This window comes from Cibotium barometz, chromosome 4 (genome assembly GCF_041138505.1).
Source record: "Cibotium barometz isolate CiBa-2024 chromosome 4, ASM4113850v1, whole genome shotgun sequence".
NCBI lineage: Eukaryota > Viridiplantae > Streptophyta > Polypodiopsida > Cyatheales > Cibotiaceae > Cibotium > Cibotium barometz.
Genome location: NC_141049.1, coordinates 35,495,684 through 35,517,198, shown reverse-complemented (window position 1 = coordinate 35,517,198; position 21,515 = coordinate 35,495,684). Strand labels below are relative to the sequence as shown.

At 46.5% G+C, this 21,515-nt stretch overlaps 1 protein-coding gene across 9 annotated transcripts in view; it reads right to left on the bottom strand.

The window, feature by feature from the left end:
• Window positions 1-21,515, bottom strand: part of LOC147639199 (callose synthase 10-like) — a 251,362-nt gene that overhangs the window by 131,115 nt on the left and 98,732 nt on the right. For 6 of the 9 annotated variants that reach the window (XR_015264354.1, XM_086788318.1, XM_086788323.1 and 3 more), the window contains exons 8-10: window positions 13,766-13,891; window positions 10,634-10,710; window positions 10,428-10,506 (exon numbers count right to left, since the gene is read on the bottom strand). Coding sequence is in view for 8 of the 9 variants with exons in the window: in XM_086788318.1 (XP_086644444.1) it covers window positions 10,428-10,506; window positions 10,634-10,710; window positions 13,766-13,891 (282 nt within the window). In the remaining variant the exon portion in view is untranslated. The remainder of the gene's footprint in view (window positions 1-10,427; window positions 10,507-10,633; window positions 10,711-13,765; window positions 13,892-21,515) is intronic. The other 3 variants (XM_086788339.1, XM_086788358.1, XM_086788366.1) reach the window with 1 other exon arrangement.

Sequence of the window (21,515 nt, the reverse complement as noted above, 5' to 3'; positions counted from 1 at the left end):
ATGATGAGTGTCGTGTGAGACACGAGCACAGCGACAGCGTGAGATTGCCATTGGGACTCACACGCATACACAGGCCAGGATGATCTTTCGGCGCCTTGTGCGGAGGAAGAAACGAGCCTATCTGGCTAAGCTAGAGGAGGAGATCTACAAACTCTTCCTAGGGAAGGACAGCAAGAGGGCATGGAAGATGTTTCAGGAGAGAGATCCCGGTACTCCGATTGCTGCACCTGAGGCATGGCATACTAATGCTAGAGAGCTATATGATGCACTAGGACAGCCCCCCACCCCCCATCCACTCGGAGCTAGACCGGCTAATAGCTCCTTTTTTACTATGCGGATGGTGCTAGATGCGATAGACAGGTTACAGAATGGAAAGGCACAGTATCATGATGGGCTAGTTGGAGAGCACTTTTCATATGCACGAGACACTTTGGCTCCACTCATCGTACATGTGTTTAATCGTGCCATTTGTGAGGGTTTCCCGACAAGCTCGACAGAGCATATCATTGCACCACTGTTTAAGAGTGGGGACCCCATGGTACCAGGCAACTACAGGAGGATCATGATTGGTCATTACTTGGCCAAACTATATGGCTCTATATTGGAGTCGGAGCTGAGCTAATGGGCAGAGAGGCATGGTCATCGAGCACATGGAGAGGCTGCCTTCAAGAGAGGATTTACTACCTTGGATCACATACTGACACTTCGAGCACTTATTGAAGAGGGTAGGGTACATAAGAGAAGGATATACTGCTGCTTTGTGGAGTTCCGCAAAGCCTTCGAAACCGTACCATGTGGCAGGCTTATGCACAGATTGCATGACATTGAGGTACCTGAGGATATGCAATGGGGGATATATGCTTTGTATGAGTCTGTGACAGGAAGAGTCCGAGCTCCAAGCGGACTATCTGACAGGGTGACCTGCACGATAGGGGTGAAGCAGGGATGCCCGCTATCGCCCACCCTCTTTGGACTATACATTGATGCGGTCTCTGATTATGTAGACAGATTGGGAGGCCTAGGGGCATGCCTGGCAGGGGTGTTGATACCCATCTTGTTATATGCCGATGATATTGTTCTAATCTCAGACTCTCCGGAGGCATTACAGAGAGACCTGGATGCATTACAGGGTTTCTGTGCGGATAGAAATCTGACAGTGAACCTTGGGAAAACCAAGGTTATGGTGTTTAACACAACACAGGCATGGGTGACGAGATCAGAGCCTCAGTTCACTTTCCGAGGGGAGCCGGTAGAGTACATCAGGTCATATGTCTACTTGGAAGTTACTTTCACAAGACCGCGTTACTCACTGAAGGAGGCAGCACAGCAGCTAGATTAGCTCGAGGGCATGCAGCCTTGGGGGCACTTGAGAGGTAGTGTGCACACATACAGTTTCAAGAGCCACGCACAAAATTGTGGCTATTTGATACGCTTGTCACACTGACCCTCCTGTACGGACCTCCAATTTGAGGGCCCAGTATACATCATAGATCTCAGAGAGGGACAGATGAGGGATGGAGGCAAATTGAAAGACCACTGATTATAATGATTGTCCGCATGATTCAGAGCAAATCATCAGTACCACATGAGATTGTTTGGGCTGAGCTGGGTGCCCCACCAGTAGTAACCGAGGCCCTATTCCAGGCAGTTACCTTTTTACAGCAGCTATGGGAGCACCCTCAGCAGGCGGTACTCCCGATTGGCATTGACCTCATCCATACAGTTGGCAGAGGATGGAGATACTCATTGCTAGTACACTCAAATGAGATCATGGTTTGACCTACATGGTTTGAAGATAGAGGCACTACCACCCTTTCAGTACAGTTTGGATTGTCCATTTTTTGATCTCACCCGCTCAGAGCAAAAGCGCGTGATCAAGATGGATATCATCAGAGTGGACCCAGAGAGGACATGGACTAGTCCCCTTGAGCCCTTAGGCACTAAAATGGCTCATTACAAGAGCCATTTTCCACCTCTCTCACCAGATGATTTTATCACTCGCCCGGCGTACATGGATGTACACCTATCACATGGGATACATTGTGCCATTGGAGAGATCCGGACCTCATCACACCAGCTACCGATTGAGACAGGGCGATATGTGCATCAGATCTTGGATGACCGCATTTGTCAACTATGCTACCAGGAGGTAGAGATAGAGGAACACTACATTTGCCGATGTACAGTTTATTATGAGATCCGAGGGAGATATCACTGCCTCTTCCAAGAGGGTTTTGGGCCTTTACGCAGGGTCATCGAGTTTGAGGATCAGAGATGCCTGCAACCGTTTCTACTTGAGCTCAGGAGACACAGAGAGACCCTCTTGGCACACACGAGGCCGAGCCATGATGTACCTAGACAAAGGACCCTGATAGATTTCTTCGGCACTAGCACCAGCACCAGCAACCCAGCCCACACACTTCCTTATACCTCCTCCATTGGGCCATTAGGGCACCGACCACGCTCCCAGGGAGTCACCACTGATAGAGAAGTTATCTTATGTGGTGTTCGTCGACCACGCTCCCGGGGAGTCACCACTGATAGAGCAGTTATCTTATGTGGTGCTCGTCGACCACGCCCACCGAGATCCCGACCACGGCATCCTCACCATCGCTAAGAGCCATTATTGCTCGGCATTAGAGGCGCCTACCTCGCTTCTACAACCTCTCCATTCTAGACAGCCCCATGGCGGAGATACTTGATCTAAGGAGAGGGCAACACTTCAACTGATCAGCATACATGGATCTACCTGATATACATTTTTCAGTATTGTCCAGTATTTTGTACTCAGTATCATCTCGGAGTCTTACAGTTCTGTTCTTATAATTGTAGGACAATCAATTTATTGTACTTTTTAGTCTCATTTAGTTGTTCGCTTTGATGAGACACCAACTTTAGATGGACTCTCACTTTTGGTCTCATAGGCCATTATGGCCTCTTAGAGACGTTATCATATCATATCGTATCGTACCCCATGAGAGAGAGAAAGAGAGAGAGAGAAATGAAATAAAATGAAATGTTATATTAACGTCTTCAAAAGGCCATAATGACCTATGAGACCAAAAGTTACATCATGGTGGATCTGATACAATGTCTGGATAAAAAAACCCAGAAAATGAAAAAATAAAGATGATACTACTGGCACCTAAAAAATGAAACTGGAACTGGAAGGTACACTATGGAGGTACCTCCATCTCATAATAGTGAGAGAGAGAGACAGAGAGACAGAGAGACGTTATCATACCGTACCCCATGTATGGGCATGCCCTTGGTTTCTAAGATTTCCCGGATGATTAGGGCCAAGGCCTCCGTACCACATGATATTATCCGTGCAGAGATGGCTACGCCCCCATTGGTAGTAGAGGCACTCACTCGATCAGACTCCTTTATACATAGCACTTAAGCTCTCCCTAGAGACAAATATGCTCGCTTAGCCCTGGAGTCTTCACGACAGTTGGCATCACAGGGAGACGGATCATGTTGGTATGCACAGATGACAGCTTGGTTCCAACTGCATGGCTTTAGTATGGACAGGCTACCTCCATTTCAGTACTCCCTGGATGCACCCTCCCTCCCTCTCACACGGGCAGAGATTACCAAACTTATCAGACAGGACTTGACTCAGCTGGACACTAGGAGAACATGGATACAGCCGACACACGAGCTTGGTACGAAGATGGCTTTCTATAGAGATCATCTTCTCCAGCTCACGAAGGATGGGTTTGTGATTAGACCCAGCTACATGGATACTCATCTTTCTCATGGGGTACGGTGTGCTATTGGTCAGATGCGCACATCCTCACACCAGCTACAGATTGAGACTGGGAGATTCAAAGGAGTACCAGCTGAGGCCAGGATTTGTCAGCTGTGCCAGATGGAGCCAGAGACAGAGTTACATTACATATGTCACTGTTCAGTATATTATGAGATACAAAGCCGTTTTCACAACCTGTTCAGAGAGGGTTTCGGACCACTTTCTAGAGTCATGAGATACCAGGATCAGAGATGCCTCCGATTATACTTGCTAGAGCTTTGTAGACATAGAGAGGGTCTCTTGAGAGGGAGGGGATCAGAGAGGGAGAGACTCCTACAAAGGGGCAGATTACAGACTTCTTTCGACCATAGATTGCGAAGTCAGGCCAGCAGGCATTGCGGCTAGCCCCAGAGTAAAGCCGCACCAGAGGTACACTAATTGATCAAGCTATAGAGCTGGGGCGGTCCAGGCGCCCCACGATGAGAGGCCCATCTCGACACCGGCGGAGACTACAACAGAGGATCAAGACCATACTAGCACGGCATGGGAGACGTCCAGTCAGAGTACTCACCACGGAGGACATTGAGGATATCTGCCATCGACCGATGATAGACATCTTTGGATAGTGATGTGTATGATGCTTACCTTTGTTGCTGGAGTTCTCCTCCCAGATGTTATCCATTAGGAGCTCCTAGTACCTTACTTTTCCTCATAGTTGTTTCAGTTTTAGTTAGTTGTTTAGTTGTTTTTAGCTTTTGTTACATAGACATTGTATTAGATCCACCAATTGTTGTAACCTTTTTGGTCTCATAGGTCATTTTGGCTTTCTGAACATGTTAATATATCATTGCATTTCTCTCGCTCTCTCTCTCTCCAGTGAGAGAGATACACATGGCAGTATGGAACTGTAATGGTTCCCTATGGGTGCAGCCTGGACGACTGGAGCATGTTATGGTGGGGAGACACATCATACTTCTGACAGAGACACATCAGAGCCCAGAGAGAGGGCTACCTCGAGTAGAGGGATTCCAGTGGGACTCAGCATACAGGAGGACCACATGCCAGGGTACCTCGAGAGGGTCGGGGGGAGTAGCAGTTCTATTCAGACGGGAGCTACAAGGGAGACTGAGAGTGGTGGCAAAGGATCCAGAGACTAGATACATGTGGATCAGCTTACAGCGCTCACAGGACAGGGTTATATATATAGCTTTATGTTACTTTTCTCCATCAGGATCCTCCTATGTCATTACAGAGGACATGCCACAGGCGGAGGAGACAGGAGCCTCGCCATACACTTGTCTGTCAGAGGAGATTATGCATTATTCTAGACTAGGGGAAGTATTTCTTACCGGCGACTTCAATGCCCACACACAAAGCAAACAGTGTGAGGTGTATGACTATGATGACAAGGAGATCCTCCACCCTGTGGATCCAGAGGAGATAGGGGCTAGTCCGGCATCAGAGGACACTAGACCAAACAAAGGACATTATGGGGACCACTTACAAGAGTTGGGAGCGAGGCATCGTCTCGTTATTTATAACGGGATGCTAGAGTGGCCGTGATCAGGAGGGCTGACATGCTTCCCACATGGGGGTCATACACGGACCGGAGGCACGGTGGTAGACTACATTATGGGGTCTTTGGAGGCATCACAGCTTGTCACCTCATTCTCCATTCCACCTCGTCCTATTGGGGCAGATCATACATACTTGGCATTTTCACTAGCCCGATCACCAGTATCACCAGCCCCCCATATACTGACGCCACACACTACCATCTACTTCACACATGACATGGCAGACATATACACTGGCACAGTAGAGGATGGGCTCCTACTCATGGATCCCCTGGCACCTATGAATACCATTACACCCCAGCTAGCATCACTACTACACACGGCTGCATTAAAGAGCGTCCCATATCGTGTACACTCGGGAGAGCCTGCGAGACCTGGGACTATGCCCCAGAACAGATGGTATGATGACGAGTGTAGAGCCCTATACTCACGGCTCCGCATACAGAGACTTACTCGCCGCAAAAGGCGGGCCTTCACAGAGATACAAGAGCTAGAGATCTTTCATTTCTTCATGAGTAGAAGTAGCCTTGTCTCATGGCGGCACTTTAGAGAGGCCCGGACACCGACACCTATTGCAGACCCACAGACATGGCACACATATGCCGAGGGCCTATACCACGCCCCACAGCAGCCACCTATACCTCAGCCACAGGAGCCTCGACCTACCACAGCTAGCTTCTTTACCCCCTCGATGGTACAAGAAGCTATCCGCCGCCTACAGCATGGACGGGCCACCGACCACATGGACGTGCAGGGTGAGCATCTCATATATGCAGTAGATTCTTTAGGTCCTTTTCTTGCACACCTGTTTAACAGGGCACTAGCAGAGGGTTTGCCTGCAGAGTGGATGATGCACACCATTGTGCCGATTCACAAATCAGGGGATATGCTCGATCCGAGCAACTACAGGACGGTTATGGTTGGCCACGTGCTGGCCAAACTCTATGGTGCAGTGCTGGAGCAACAGCTTAGCTTATATGCTGAGCGAGCAAGTTTACGCTCATCAGGGCAGGCAGGCTTCAGGAGAGCTTTCTCTACCACTGACCATGTATTCACTTTGAGATGTATGATTGATCAGGCCAGAGTGAGGAAGAGAAAGCTCTATTGCTGCTTTGTGGATTTCCGCAAGGCATTTGACACAGTACCACGAGAGATGCTATTTCAGCGCCTGCAGTCTCTTGACATACTAGCAGATATGACATGGGGCATCTATGCATTATATGAGCAGGTTTTTGGGCGAGTCAGATGTCCAGGAGGTATGTCCGAGATTATTGCTAGCACCATTGGTGTGAAGCAAGGATGCCCACTTTCCCCCACGCTATTTGGGTTATACATTGATGAGGTGGCTGACTTCATTACACTGGGAGGCGGAGATGGAGTTGATTTAGCAGGTACCTCACTACATATTATGCTCTATGCTGATGATATTGTATTAGTATCTGAGTCTCCAGGTGGTATACAGCAGCATCTACATGCACTCGATGATTTCTGCACACACAGGGGTCTTACTGTGAACCTTGGGAAAACCAAGGTTATGGTCTTTCATACATCGAGACAGGGCAGGAGTCAGCTGACATTCACTCTCGCAGGATGCCAGGTGGAGGTGGTGACATCATACGTGTACCTAGGGGTTACCTTCTCTGCAGCAGCCACACGCTTCACCATGGGTTCAGCAGCCAGAGCTAGATTGACACATGCTATTTGACACATTACTCACACCGGCATTGATGTATGGAGCAGCGGTATGGGCGCCAGGCCTTGCTACCCATTGGTGGACACAGATAGAGAGACCACAGGCCCTCATGATGGCACGCATGATACGCAGCAAACCGTCAGTACCTCATGACATTATCCGAGCAGAGTTTGTTGTGCCTCCTATGATGGTAGAGGCCATATTTCATACTATATGCTTGCTAGACAGATTCAGAGAGATGCCACAGGACAGATTGTCATACAGTGCTTTTGAGGCATCTAGACAGCTGGCTGAGGCAGGAGACACAGGATCATGGTATGCACAGGTCACACATTGGTTCTCACAGCATGGCCTAGACATGGATCATCTACCACCATTCCAGTATGACAAGGATGCACCACATATCCGTCTCTCTCATAGTGAGAGGAACAGAGTATTGAGACAGGATCTATGGCAGCTCTATATACGAGAGACATGGATATCGCCTACATAGCCTCTTCCACCGAAGATGCTATACTACAGAGATCACTTCATGAGTATCACTGATGATGGATTTATAGAGAGGCCTAGATACATGGAGGGCTTTTTACCACGGCTCCCGAGTGGCTATTGGTCAGCTTAGAGTTTCATCACACCGATTGGAGATTGAGACTGGCAGAGCAGCACGGATCTCCCGAGAGGGGAGGGTATGCAGATTGTGCAGAGAGGAGGTAGAGAGTGAGGAGCATTATGTATGCAAATGCAGAGCATATACCACCATCAGAGAGAGATATCCCATTTTATTCAAACAACCACATTCCCTACGCCAGATCTTTGAGGCAGAAGACCAGCGCATACTGGGGAGATTCATTCTAGACATTATTACAGCGCATACTGGGGAGATTCATTCTAGACATACAACGCCACAGAGAGACATTATTACAGGCTGAGACAGCTCCAGAGGGGGGGCGACAGACACAGATTACTACATTTTTTCAGAGATCCATCCCCCTCCCAGTCCCTACACGGCATGGAATTACTCTCCAGAGAGCAGAGACACTTAGAGCCCGCAGGAGACAGAGAACACCTGGCTTTCAGACACCACGCCTATACCAAAGAGAGATGACAGAGATCAAAGCTCAATTTCACAGAGAGGGTGCGAAGCGACTGGCTCGCTTCAGAGCACACCGAGGCATGTTCTTCAGGGAGCTGTGGACACCCCCTTCATTGATGTATACCATTTTATACCCCCAGTATGGTACAGGATGCAGCTAGCTAGGTTGCATATCATGATTGTATACTCCATGTATATAGCTTTGCATTCTCCTAGTAGTAGAGCTCCATCCCCTTCACCACTCATTGTACTTATTGCACACCCAGATTCAGCTTTTTAGTTCAGTACTTTTTCATTTTGTTGGGATGACAGAGGATACCCCATACAGGTACTCTGATTTGTCTCATAGGCCGAGTTCGGTCTTTTGGAAGACGTTAATAAAATCTCTCTCTCTCTCTCTCTCTCTCTCTCTCTCTCTCTCTCTATATATATATATATATATATATATGTATATGTATATGTATATGTATATATGTATATGTATATGTATATGTATGTATGTATATGTATATGTATATATGTATATGTATATATATGTATACATATATATACATATACATATATACATATACATATACATACATACATATACATATGCTCTCCGACTAGCCCATCATGATCCTATATATCTATGTATATGTATATGTATATGTATATATGTATATGTATATGTATATGTATATGTATATGTATATACATATACATATACATATACATAGATATATAGGATCATGATGGGCTACCTATATGTATATGTATATGTATATGTATATGTATATGTATATACATATACATATACATATACATATACATATACATATACATATACATATATATATACATATACATATATACATATACATATACATATACATATACATAGATATATAGGATCATGATGGGCTAGTCGGAGAGCACTCCCTATATGCACAAGACACTTCGGCTCCGCTCATAGTACATGTGTTTAATCGTACCATTTGTGAGGGTTTCCCGACAAGCTGGACAGAGCATCTCATTGTACCACTCTTTAAGAGTGGGGACCGCATGGTACCAGGCAACTACAAGACGATCATGATTGGTCTTACACTTCTGTTCTTATAACTATAGGACAATCAGTTTATTGTACTTTTTAGTCTCATTTAGTTGTTCTCTTTGATGAGACACCAACTTCAGATGTACTCTCAGTTTTGGTCTCATAGGCCATTATGGACTCTTAGAGACGTTAATATATCATTTCATTTCTCTCTCTCTCTCTCTTCTACGTAGGCACCTACCTCGCTTCTACGACCCATTCTAGACAGCCCCATGGCGGAGATATTTGATCTGAGGAGAGGGCAGTACTTCAACGGATCAGCATACATGGATCTACTTGATATACATTTTCCAGTATTTTCTACTCAGTGTCATCTAGGAGTCTTACTTACAGTTCTTATAACTGTAAGACAGTCAGTTTATTGTACTTTTCAGTTTCATTTGGTTGTTCTCTTTGATCAGACAACAACTTCAGATGTACTCTCAGTTTTGGTCTCATAGGCCATTATGGCCTCTTAGAGACGTTAATATATCATTTCATTTCTCTCTCTCTTTACTATACCCGGCACCCATCTTTCTGCCTACGAGAGGACACTCAGACAGATGAGGCCACCACAGTAGCAACGAGGGGCCCAACATCTCACCCCTCGACTGGAGTTACGCTGCCTCATGCCACACACTTCAGAGAGCCAGACGACCTCACCCTCCTGACCTCGAGCACCCCACCCTCACCAACCCCAGATTGGTGAGATACTCCCCCAACACTGAGCCTTTCTAGCTGCTTCCTCGTCCCAGCTTCTCCTCATCCCTGCAGATCTAGGGGCCCTCCTCCACCCTTCACTGATGCTAGACATCCTTTATGGACCCCTACCACACGTCAATAGATAGCTCCCTCTCCACACTCACCCCCCGTATCCTCTACCCCCACTTCTTATCCACGATGACCAGGATGGTGATCCTCCATGATAAGGATTATGAAGATGATCCATACATATCTACATTGACCTAGGGATTAGTGTTAGTTCTTTTTGTTATGTTGTCTTTTTTTTCCTTGTAGGAACAAGTCAATAGGTATTTAGCAAAAGGTCTTATAAACTTAGGCAATACTCTGGCAGGTTTTCAAAAAACAGCCTCTTTGTTTTTGAATGGCTTTCAATCCCAGATATATGCACTAAGTCCACTTAGCTGAATTGTTAAGACCAAAACTCCCATTTTTTCTACTATGTTTCTATAACTTAAGAGAGAATCCATAAGTGTGTGAAAGGTAAAAACACTCACATCTTTATTTCCTTCTTTTGGAAAGAATGACGACATAGGGTTCATGGGCCACTTCAGCTGTCTGAAACATGAGGGTGACCTACAACAACAAGTTCAGAATGTGGAACTAGTTCGCAATCAGTCTTACATAAATTCTGACCAATCTAAAGGAAAAGTCTCAATGGCCAAATAATGATTGCATGTGCTCGCTCTTCTGAAAAAAGTACCAGAAAAATTCGTTGAAATCGTCATAATTTCGCCATTCTCTGTGAGCGGCCTTGCCTTTTTTACTTTTGCCTGCCTCCTGAAGTGAAAAGTTTCATTGCAAATAAACAGCAAATAAACCAGAATGACTCTTTACACATGAAGAAAACAGTTCAAAAGAAGTCCAGATAATGGCACAGTCTATGTTGGTTTAATTGGCTGTTGATGGTAATGGTTCATGTTGAAACCGCATGCACATGTGAAGGACTTTATGTACATTGTTTTGTGGTTTTGAATTTATATCTGTGGGTTCTGACTTTGAAAGCAAGACCAGTCGTCAACCTCTAGGTTCTCATAGTGGATTCACATGCATATCAGCATAGGAGAGATACCCCTTGCTTTTTGCACACACTGAGGGTCTCTAGTGGTACCACACACGTGTATAGTAGTTATAACAGAGTGCATGAATCTCACAAGGTGCATACCACTTTTACTACCTCATGTCGAAGAGTCCACACCACTTCCACATTACAAAGTGTAGACCACTTCTACTACCTCATGCTGAAGCGTCCATAACCAACGGAGATCCGACATGAAGCACCTCTACATCGCCTATTACTTCCCATGTTGCCTCGACAAGTTGTTTGCCATGTGGACTACCCAAAGCCGCCCATCACTTTGCCTTACATCTGGTTGTATATCGGCCCCGAACTAAACACTTAACCTTGGCCCACCATGATATAGCATGGACCATCCACTTCCTAGCCATAGCTTCACCACCGACTTGGCTAACGCAAAGACACGAGCACCATTCAGAAGGGGGGTATGTTAAGCACTTCATAGGACCTATCGTAACGTTTTTTACCATCTTACATGCACAAACGGGCACTTAACTTTTGTAACATGATACCGGAACAGATAAAGTACTCTTACCATGAGCTTAATGTCAAATAGGAAAAGTCTGCAGAGTTAGTGTACATAGTTGCTTAAGACTAGTAATAGAGGCCGGATCGTTTTTAAGTTTGGTTGGCCTAGTGTAAAAGCTAGTCATTTGTATGTGTCATTGTTTACAATAAGCAAGACAATCATTTCCTTACAATAGTTGACTGGTGACTTCTCCTTCTTCCCTCTTATTGCTTGCTTGTGTGCTTTTGAATCATCGCCCAAAGCCACACCTGCCTTGACGATGCCATATGCATCCGCCTCCCTCCCTCCCATTCCTTCACCCACGGTTCCATCAGGGAAGCCCTTGGACGCTTTTGCTGCCCCGCCAACCCATCGCTTAGAGAATCCTCGACCTTTTTTGGAACCTCCCTCGAGCTTCCATGCCTATATCCTCTACTTTGACTCTAATTTAACACCAATAAAACCTCACCTTGGTCAACGTATTCGACAAGCAAAAGTCCCATCTAGGTATAACACCTTGTCGCACCATGACATCTCGAATCTTCATCTGGCCATGCCAATGTTGGCTCTCATTTCATCAATCTCATAGGGTGCATACCACTTTTACTACCTCATGTTGAAGAGTCCACATCACAAGGTGTAGACCGCTTCTACTACCTCATGTTAAAGAGTTCACAACCAACAGAGGTCCAACATGAAGCATCTCTACATCACCTATTACTTCCCATGCTGCCTCGACAAGTTCTCTGCCATGTGGACTACCCAATTCTGCCCATCACTTTGCCCTACATCTGGCTGTAGATCATGGCCCAAACAATTGATATACGGGTTAACATTTCTCCTTCTTTCAAGCTCAGTACAGATTGCTTTTTTTCCTACACTGGCCTTGCAGCAAGGGATAAAGCTTCTGATTGAATGCAAATCCATATTGACAGATTATCAGAAGAAATTTTTGTAATCAAAATATGATATAAATCTTCATGGCACTGCACTGTCACGCTGATTGGCATCTTCGAAAGATAGGAGATACTAACCGACAGCATCCTTGGATACAGTGTGACTCTCGAGAGCGTTAAAAGACACACCAATGGAACCGTTGGGGATACAACTCCATATACATCTTTTCATCTCAGTCCACTCCGTTATTGTCATCTCGGCTTGTTCATTGAGTCCTGTAGTCATTGTGTCGTTCACTCCCATGTTGTCCATCTCACTGTGAGCATTGTTGGATGTGCACGATGCGCAGTGAGGGGCATGTAGAGGACTCCTGGACATATTGTCCAGAGAAGAACCACATTTAGCATGCCGGGAAACCAACCCTGCTACACCCTTCACTTCCTCCTCAAGAAAGAGATCAATGAGCCATAAGATATTGCATAAAGATTGAATGGTTTTGCTGAATGCAGAGCCATAAGCTAATTATGGCCACCATCAACATGAGAGATAGAAGCCAAAGTGTGAATGCCTCATGTGGTGTCAAATGGGCACCAAAAGTCACTCACACCAATTATCAAGAAACTTTGCATTTCATGACAAATGTCTAAGTTGTATCAAAGTCCTTGCACCAATATAATAAAAAGACAAGGAGTGGAAAACAATCACTATGTGCAACGAAACAATGAGACCGATCTAAAAACACGGAAGGATTTCTCACGCTCTTTCAGCTCTCTTTCCACCATGTTAAGGACTGAGAATGAAAGAAAAGACATATTCACTCTACCACCACCATCGGTGCATTTTGATTTTTCTTGCATGCATTTACTTTGCTCTTAAGTTCAAAAGCAGGAATCTGCTATAGTGAGAAATGATAATCTTCTCACTAATATCACATCCTCCTTTGAATTGCAAGAAGTCTGTGCCCAAGAATTTTCCATTGCTACAACACATTTCTTTAAAACTGCCGATTTGTACCTGCGATGGGGCCAGGCTGAAAATGTATGTTCCTCTAAAACTCCAAAATCTTCACAAAACCCCCCTCATTACAATGAATGTACTTTCAGGATTGAGCAAACTTTTCAAGTAGGGAGAATAATCAGGAGAACTTGATGATAGTTCAGATATGCAAATGCTGCCCCCCCTTCCACACCCCCCCCAAGCCAAAAATCCCAAAACCTCTTTACAATGAAAAGTACATGCAATCGTATGATTTTTATGTGGAAAGCTATGCACAAAAAGATCACAAGGAATTCACCTTGGTTTCACAATTCCAAGACTTTGAATAAGCATGGCAATTCAAAAACAAAGTTTACCACTTTTAAGGCATTGTACAGAGGTTTTATGATCTGTTCCAGAAATGATTCTTCAGCGCCCCTTCTATAGTTTGTTGATTTTCCTATAAAGTTGTTATTCAGCATTCCTGAGAGTTCACTTGCCATCTGCATACATTAAACCAAACCATCACCCCCCACCCCCCCAAAAAAAAAAAGAAAAAACCCCCACCCACAAAAAAAAAAACGCACATTTTAGAAAAGTTCTTTTGCAACAAGTGAAGTCCTACACCCACAAACACATGATACAATTTCACAACAGATGGCAACCTAGCACAACTGGTACAATATAGTGAAAAGATAAAGCTTCTAATGTGTTCTCTTTCAATGATAACATAGAACAAGGTTCAAAAATTGCACTGATCTTATCACACTGAAGGAAATTCCAAATACACAAACACAACAAAGAAAAGGTGGGGGGTTCTTCTAGCTTTGTAGTATAATAAAAGCAGGGGGTGCCTACACATCCCAATTTACAATTGATCTTGTCTTCACTTTGTTGTTGGAAATGGGTTCTTGCCCTCCTGCCCCTTACGCTGCCATGTGGCAGTGTAATATCCTAACATAGTGGGTTGGGGTCTAATCAACTCCTCTATATAGGGCTAAATAGCCCTCGGTCTCCCCTCATCCCCCACATTTATGGTGGTTCACGGAAACTTTAAGTGAGGGGCGATCCGGCCAGTTGTTGGCATCCATCCACGTGCTATGCTTCCGTTCTGCAAAAGTGGTGCTCTGCTGCTGCTCCATGTTCTTTCATTTGTTGTGTAGTAAAAGTAGGCGGTGCCTACAGTCTCTTCTTGCACACCAACTCTTTTGATCCTACATAGGACCATAGTCACAAGAAACATTTTGAGGTTTCAAATTTTCATAGATTTCAAACGTTTTTTTTCGAAAGGTTTCGTCTGTTACTAAAAAAAACTGCAAGTTTCAAAAAATTGCACACACACACACACACACATATATATATAGGTAGACAGATAGATACAAAAATGACGATACTTGGAATGTGTCGGATAACACCGTATTCTTTTATATATATATATATATATTGAGAGAAAGAAAGATATATTAAGCGTCTACTAAAGACCCAATGGGCCTATCAGACCAAAGTGGTACAATAATGTCCATGGCATATCTCATCATGGAATGGAAAATAAAACAGAATGAAAACATAAATATAGCTATCTCACTGGGGTGATACAAAAGAGAAAAGATAGGGATTGGGATAAGGAAGAAAAGAGATGGGAGAAAAAGAGGCCAATGAGGTGATAGCTCAAGTGGTGAAGGTGTTTGCCTAGGACCAAAACCCCCCTTGGTGCTTCCTCGGCGGCATCACCTACACGCGGATAATTAAGCACCTACAGGTGGGCGCCTAGAGGTAGTGAAAAATTACTGCAGCCATATATGATGTAACTCCAGAGGAGAGCTTAACTGGTAGAAAACCTGATTTGTCTCATCTTAAAGTCTTTGGATGCATTGCATATATGCATGTGCCAGATGAGCTGAGAACTAAGCTGGATCCAAACGCTGAAAAATGTGTATTTATTGGGTATTCCCTTGAGCAAAAGGGATACAGGTGTTATAACCCTGCTACACGTGAGTTGAGGGTAAGCAGGAATGTTGTTTTTTATGAGATGAGCAGCTGGTATGCTGCTGAAAAAGAAGCTGTTGGGACTGATGTGAGTGGAAATGTGGTTGCACAGAATGCAAGTCAGCAATCATAGTCTTTGAGTGGACCAGGAGAGTCCTCATCTAGTGGTTGAATTGATAGACCATGGAGTGGCAGACTGCGTCATAATACCAGTCCCGCAAATGTGATTAGTACATCACATAAAGGCAGCCCCCCCTCCCCAACCTCCCCCCCCCAGGGTGCTGGGACAACAATAGACTACAAATTTTTTCGATGTCTCCCTATCGGTGGAGCTAGCATGTTCAAGGAGACGGTGGCTCCCATCTGTGTCTTTGACGTGGTATACCACTCTAGGTCGTCCACCCTAGAGAGTGGCGTGATGATCTTCTCCTTCCCCCGCAGTGCAACACAAGGAACGGGTTGGAGCACGGAGTCAATATCCTCCACTATTCAGGGGCAGGCCATAGAGCTTTCGCATCATCTGCACCACTTACACATCACAGATGTGGTTACCCACCTCTGGCCTTTGGCTCGGATGGAGTTGGGCGGCTCTGGCCTGAAAGATCACGCAAGAGAGATGGTGTCATCCAGCCTGGAGGTGCTGCTTTTTGTATTTCTTTATCCATACCTGCACAATGAAGGTTGAAGTCCAGAGTATGCATACTCTGGGGCTCGTACAGAGTGGGTCCACACGGAGTCTAGGGTACGTGCCCATCTGGTGCGACTGCATCCGAGGACCAAAAATGACTACTCTCCATCAAAACCCATGCCCAAGACTCTTCGAGTGGAGGGCAGGTTCAACAACTCTGCTTCCCACCGCTCTTGGATATGTGGATTATCTCATGGAACATCCAAGGTTTGCGGGCTCACAATACTTTCAGAGGCGTGGTGTCCTTAGGGAGGAGCTTCACAAAGTAGCAATTGGTGGACCCATTGACATCCTCTTCTGACAGGTGCACCATCTTCCAAAGGGACGGACCCCCCACTACGGGAAGATAATGCAGGGCAGGAATCACACCTTCTAGTCCCACTCTTCCAACCCCTCTAGGACACGGTGGAGTATGCATTTCGTCGACAGTGGTCGACTCAGGCACCATTGTCACTGGACAGCTCAGTGGGTGACCATCAAGATAAGAGAGGACTGTATCGGCTTCCTAAATGTCTACATGCCGAATGTGGCAACAGGTACAGCCATCTTCTGAAGTATAGTTCGTAAGTCCGTTCTACAAGCAGATTTCTAGTGTATGGGTGGTGACTTTAACATGCTAGAGTCGATCGATGACAGAGTAGGAGGTTTTGCATGGCTACGTTATCAGGTACAGAATACTCAACATGGGAGGAGTTGATTTTGGCTCTCATGGGGGGATAGGACCCTTGGCATCTTCTAGGGTTTGGTCGTAGTCCCAAGAGTTTGTGTTTCTCTAGATCTAACACGAGAAATACCGGCCCCAACCTATCCAGACTCGATCAGTTCAATGTTGACAAGTGGGCTTGTGGGCACAACGGCATGATTGGTATCTTGGCTAGCACTACTTTTTTCGACCATGCACCGGTTATTCTCTCCCTCCTGGACACAGACAGACAAGTGAGTACCCGGATTCAAGATAGCCTCACTCAGGACCGAGAGATCTGGAGCAAGATTGAGGGGATTTGGGAGAGACTTGACTTTCACTCAGGATCAGCCCGCAAGAGCCTTGCGATGCAGGTCTTGGCGAGATTAGCAGTCTTCTACAAGAGGCAACACAGAGCAGATTGGTTGGCTTCCAAGAGCAGGAGGAGAGTATTTGCAAGGATCTTGTCTCTCTGCAGCGGCTTCAGGAGAGTGCACCAGATAGCCCATGGATTGAGAATCAGCTTGCTGCTGCCCATACGGAGCTCCGACCCATAGAGCGGCGGGTGGAGTACAAAAACCATGCCAAAGCCTCTTTTTGGATGCAGGCGGGAGACAAGGTCACTAGAGACTTCTTTGAGATTGCAAGCTGACACGAATGGAGAGAGGGTATCCACAGGTTGAGGGGCCCGGATGGATCCATTGTTACAGACCCCCCCCCCCTCTTCATGTGCAAGCCATTGCCATAGATTTCTTCAGCACTCCTCACCGGTGCTCCCATTTCCTCACAAGTGTTGGACGTGCATGAGTGGGTGTGGCAGCACACCAAAGAGATGGTCCCTCTCGCTCTCAAACCTTTCTTGCTGACGGCAGCTATGGATGTGGGAGGGCTGGCCTATTACGAGTCTCTAGTGGGCCAGAGGACAGAGAGCAGTCATCTGGTATCCCTTTCTTCGCTTACACCGCGCGGCTAGGCCGCAGGATTCAGATGGTAGAGGTGGAGGGCACTCCAACAACAACAATACATTCGAAGTCACAAAGCCTCCTGCCGCATTTTCTCACAAATTTCTCGAAGCAGCTGTGGGACAGCTTTCAGCCACAGAAGATCACTCTTTTCATGTGGCAGATGGCACATCGGAGCTTAGCAGTTGGCACTTGGTTGGCCATTGGGGGCAGACCAGCTTTATGTCAAAGGTGTGGCCATCCTTGGGAGTCTCAGCATCACTGTCTTTGGGACTGCCCAAAGGCCCAACAAGTCTGGCATAGGTTCCTGTGCATTTTCACTATGGATCGGGTATTGCTACGTGGGGCACTGTTGCTTGGACCACTAAAGCCGCAATCAACATGCCATGAGGAAGAAGGTGGGGGACTAGCCCTCCAGGTCTCTCACCTTCGTATTTCCACGGTACCAATTCCAGCTTCGCACACTAGTCATTGGACCCCAGGTTCTTGCCAAAGATGGGACATTTGCAGTAGCATAGCAACATGGCATTTTTGGAGAGCTTGATGCAGCGAAGCCATTGAAGGCACCCTCACCTCGTTAGCGGAGTCTATCCGGAGCATCTCGCTCGATATCATTCATACCCTCAGAGCTCAGTGGAGGCAGCTTCAGGACGGCTCAATCCACATGAGGAAGCATCGGGAGGCCTTTCGTTAGTAGGATCTGGCAACGTGGTCCCTTTCTTACAGATAGTGGTGGCGAGCCCACATGGCATTACAAACCACCTGTGTGGTTATTTCCCCCTCCCTCCACTATACGAGATAGTCTTCTCCTCCTAGATCCCAATACTGTGTCGACTACTATCTGCTTTCTCTCTCCTCTTCTCTCTCAAGTTGGAATTGCACTGACTCACGGGTATAAAGACGGCTTTGTTGCGCGTTGCACCGATCAACCCATTGCATGCTACATTGGTATCATAGCAATCAGGCTCAGCCCACTAAGCATAGTCCCAAGGAAGGTGCACAATTCCAACAGAAAGGATGCAGCAAGGTAGCAAATGAAGTGGTCTACAACAGATGAAGCCAAAGGAAGCATTCCCTAAGGGTATATACTCAGAGTCCGTACATCATTAAGCTCTCAAATCACTTCCAAAGGCCTCGCAACAGGCATAATCGGTTCGGGTAGGTGACCCAACGCTGTGTTAAGGGTAAGGGAAAAGTAGGCATGCGGACAGCATTGGAACAGATGCTCAGTTCTTCAGCAAGACTTGGAAGTGGAACAGATGCTCAGTTCTTCAGCAAGACTTGGAAGTGGAGATCAGAAGTGCAGGTGTTCAGACAAGAAGATCAGTCAAAGTCAAAGTCAGTTAAACTAGAAGATCGAAGTCAGTATAGTAGTAGCAAGTCAGTAGCAGTCGAAGGAGGAGGAAGGATGACAGAGTGTCCACCCTGTCATCAAGTTTAGCAAAAGAGAATGTCACATGCACGCCCGTGCAATGGCTAATCATCTACATGAACACTCTTAATCGTTGACTAATCCAACAGTTCGGACAGCATATAGGTGTAATCATCAACATCAACATCAGAAGCATCAGAAGCATCAACAGCCTCATCATTTACAGCAGTACATTATCATCATCATCATCAGCAGCAGCAGCAGCAGCAGCATGGAGTACTTGGAAACCTCGTCAGTAGCTTCCAAAACACAGTCGGTAACCATCCAAGGGAACAAGGCAGCAGTCGGCAGCCACTAGACGAAGGCAGCAGGTATGCATAGCAGTAAAGGAGAGCGCAGTTTTTCATATTGGTTCAGGAGTCAGGACCCTGTCCAGCACCTTCTTCTGTTCGCCCAACACCTTCTGGGTGTTGTCCTCCACTGTGTTGATGTATGCCTCCAGCTCCTGTGGATTCATTGTGGCTATTTCCCCTTGGATGCTGCCTTGGGGGCCTGAGTAAGGGTGGGTGCGAAAAGGGAGGCATACGGAGTGCGCACAGTCTCGCAGCAAGGGGCACGGGCACAGGCACAGGCGCGCAGTGCAGCAAGGTGCGCAGGCAGCCATGGACAACAAAGAGATGGCGGGGCGGGCTGGGCACAGGCAGGGCATGGGCATGGGCATGGGCACGCGAGAAAGAGAGACACCACTAGCACGCAACGCCAACACAGAGGGGGAGCTTGTGCAACGTCACGCCATGCAAGGGTGCAAGCGTGCAGTGCACCAAGGGCGCAGAAAACTATGGATAGCAAAGAGATGGCGGGGCGGGTTGGGCACATGCCGGGCAGGGGTGGTGCGCAAGAGAAAGAAAGAAGAAAGAAAGTTGTATTAACGTCTTCAAAAGGCCAAAATGACCTATGAGACCAAAAGACAGATCCATAAGGTACATCATTTTGGGTACAAAATAGTAATAAAGAAAGATAATAAAAATCTAGAACTATAAAATATGATCTAGGTACATGAGCTCTCATATCACCCTAATTCATCCCTCATGCGCCGCTGTGACATCGTGCTCAATGTGGTAAAACTGAGCCGGTGCGAGAAGGTCCTACGATAATGGGAGATATGGCCCAAATCCTCCTATGGTGGTGTGGCCGTGGACGAGGGCCATGGGGTCTGGGGCGTCGAGCTCTGCATAACTCACTGGTTCTGTCGAGTGTCACACCTCTCGGCCGAGCTCCTACACTATCCTTAGGTCCGGGTATGGTGGATGGATCAACCCTTGAAGTGCTGGCACAAAAGCAGTGAGTGAGAGCTCTCTGTGATGGTCCTCGAGAAAGTACAGCTAATGTGGATCTCACTAAGGACTCCCTGTGTCTGTGTCTGCAGAGCTCTAGAAGAAAAAGTCCCAGGCATCTTAATCTGGGAAGTCCATGATCCTGGAAAGTGGTCCGAACCCAGCTCCGAAGAGGCAGTTGAACCTCCCTCGAATCTAATAGTATACAGCGCATCAGCATATGTAATGATCCTCTGTCTCGGGCTCTGTGACAGAGCATATCCTGTCCTCTGGTGCGGCTGCCCTGTGCCCATAATTGGCAGTCTCCCGAGGTGCGGATTTGGCCATTCACACATCTCACCCCAAAAGATAGCTGTGTGTCCATGTAGCGTGGGTGGATGATGAAACCATCCTCTGTCAGGCATAGGAGTTGATCTCTGTAGAAGGCCATCTTCATCCCTAGTGGATGACTAGGTGAACTCCATGTCCTCTGAGTATCCAATCTGATAAAGTCCTTCCTGATAACCCTGTCGCTTTTTGTGCGGCTAAGAGAAAATGACGGGGCACCTATGCTGTACTGGAACAGGAGAAGTGCCTCCATCTACATGTTGTGCATGCCAAACCAAGTACCTAATTGTGTATACCAACACTCTATATCTCCCTCGAGTGTTAGCTGTCTCGAGGACTCTAGGGCTAGCCAGGGGTATCTATCTACTGGAGGTTTCCATAGCCTGTGGTATGTCAGTGTTTGGAATAGAGCCTCAGTCACTATCAGTGCAGCCCCCATCTTTGCCCACACAATCTCATGTGGCACTGATGGCTTACTCCTAATCATGCACAAGATAATTCCCACTAGGGACCTCTTCATCGGCTTCCACCCATCATATACCTCCTCTGTATCTATCTTGACCCGTTCTCTCCTCTGTCTCCTCCTGTGGTATAAGCTAGGACCCCAGAGCAGAGCACCATATAGTAGTGCAGGTGTAACTAGAGTATCAAATAGCCAAACCTGCATCCTCGGCTCCTGAAACTGTATCTATGAGCATTGCCTCTCTAGCGAGCAAAGGGCTGCATATCTCCTCATCAATCTAGCTTCGGCCGCCTTCCACACCGAGAACTGAGGT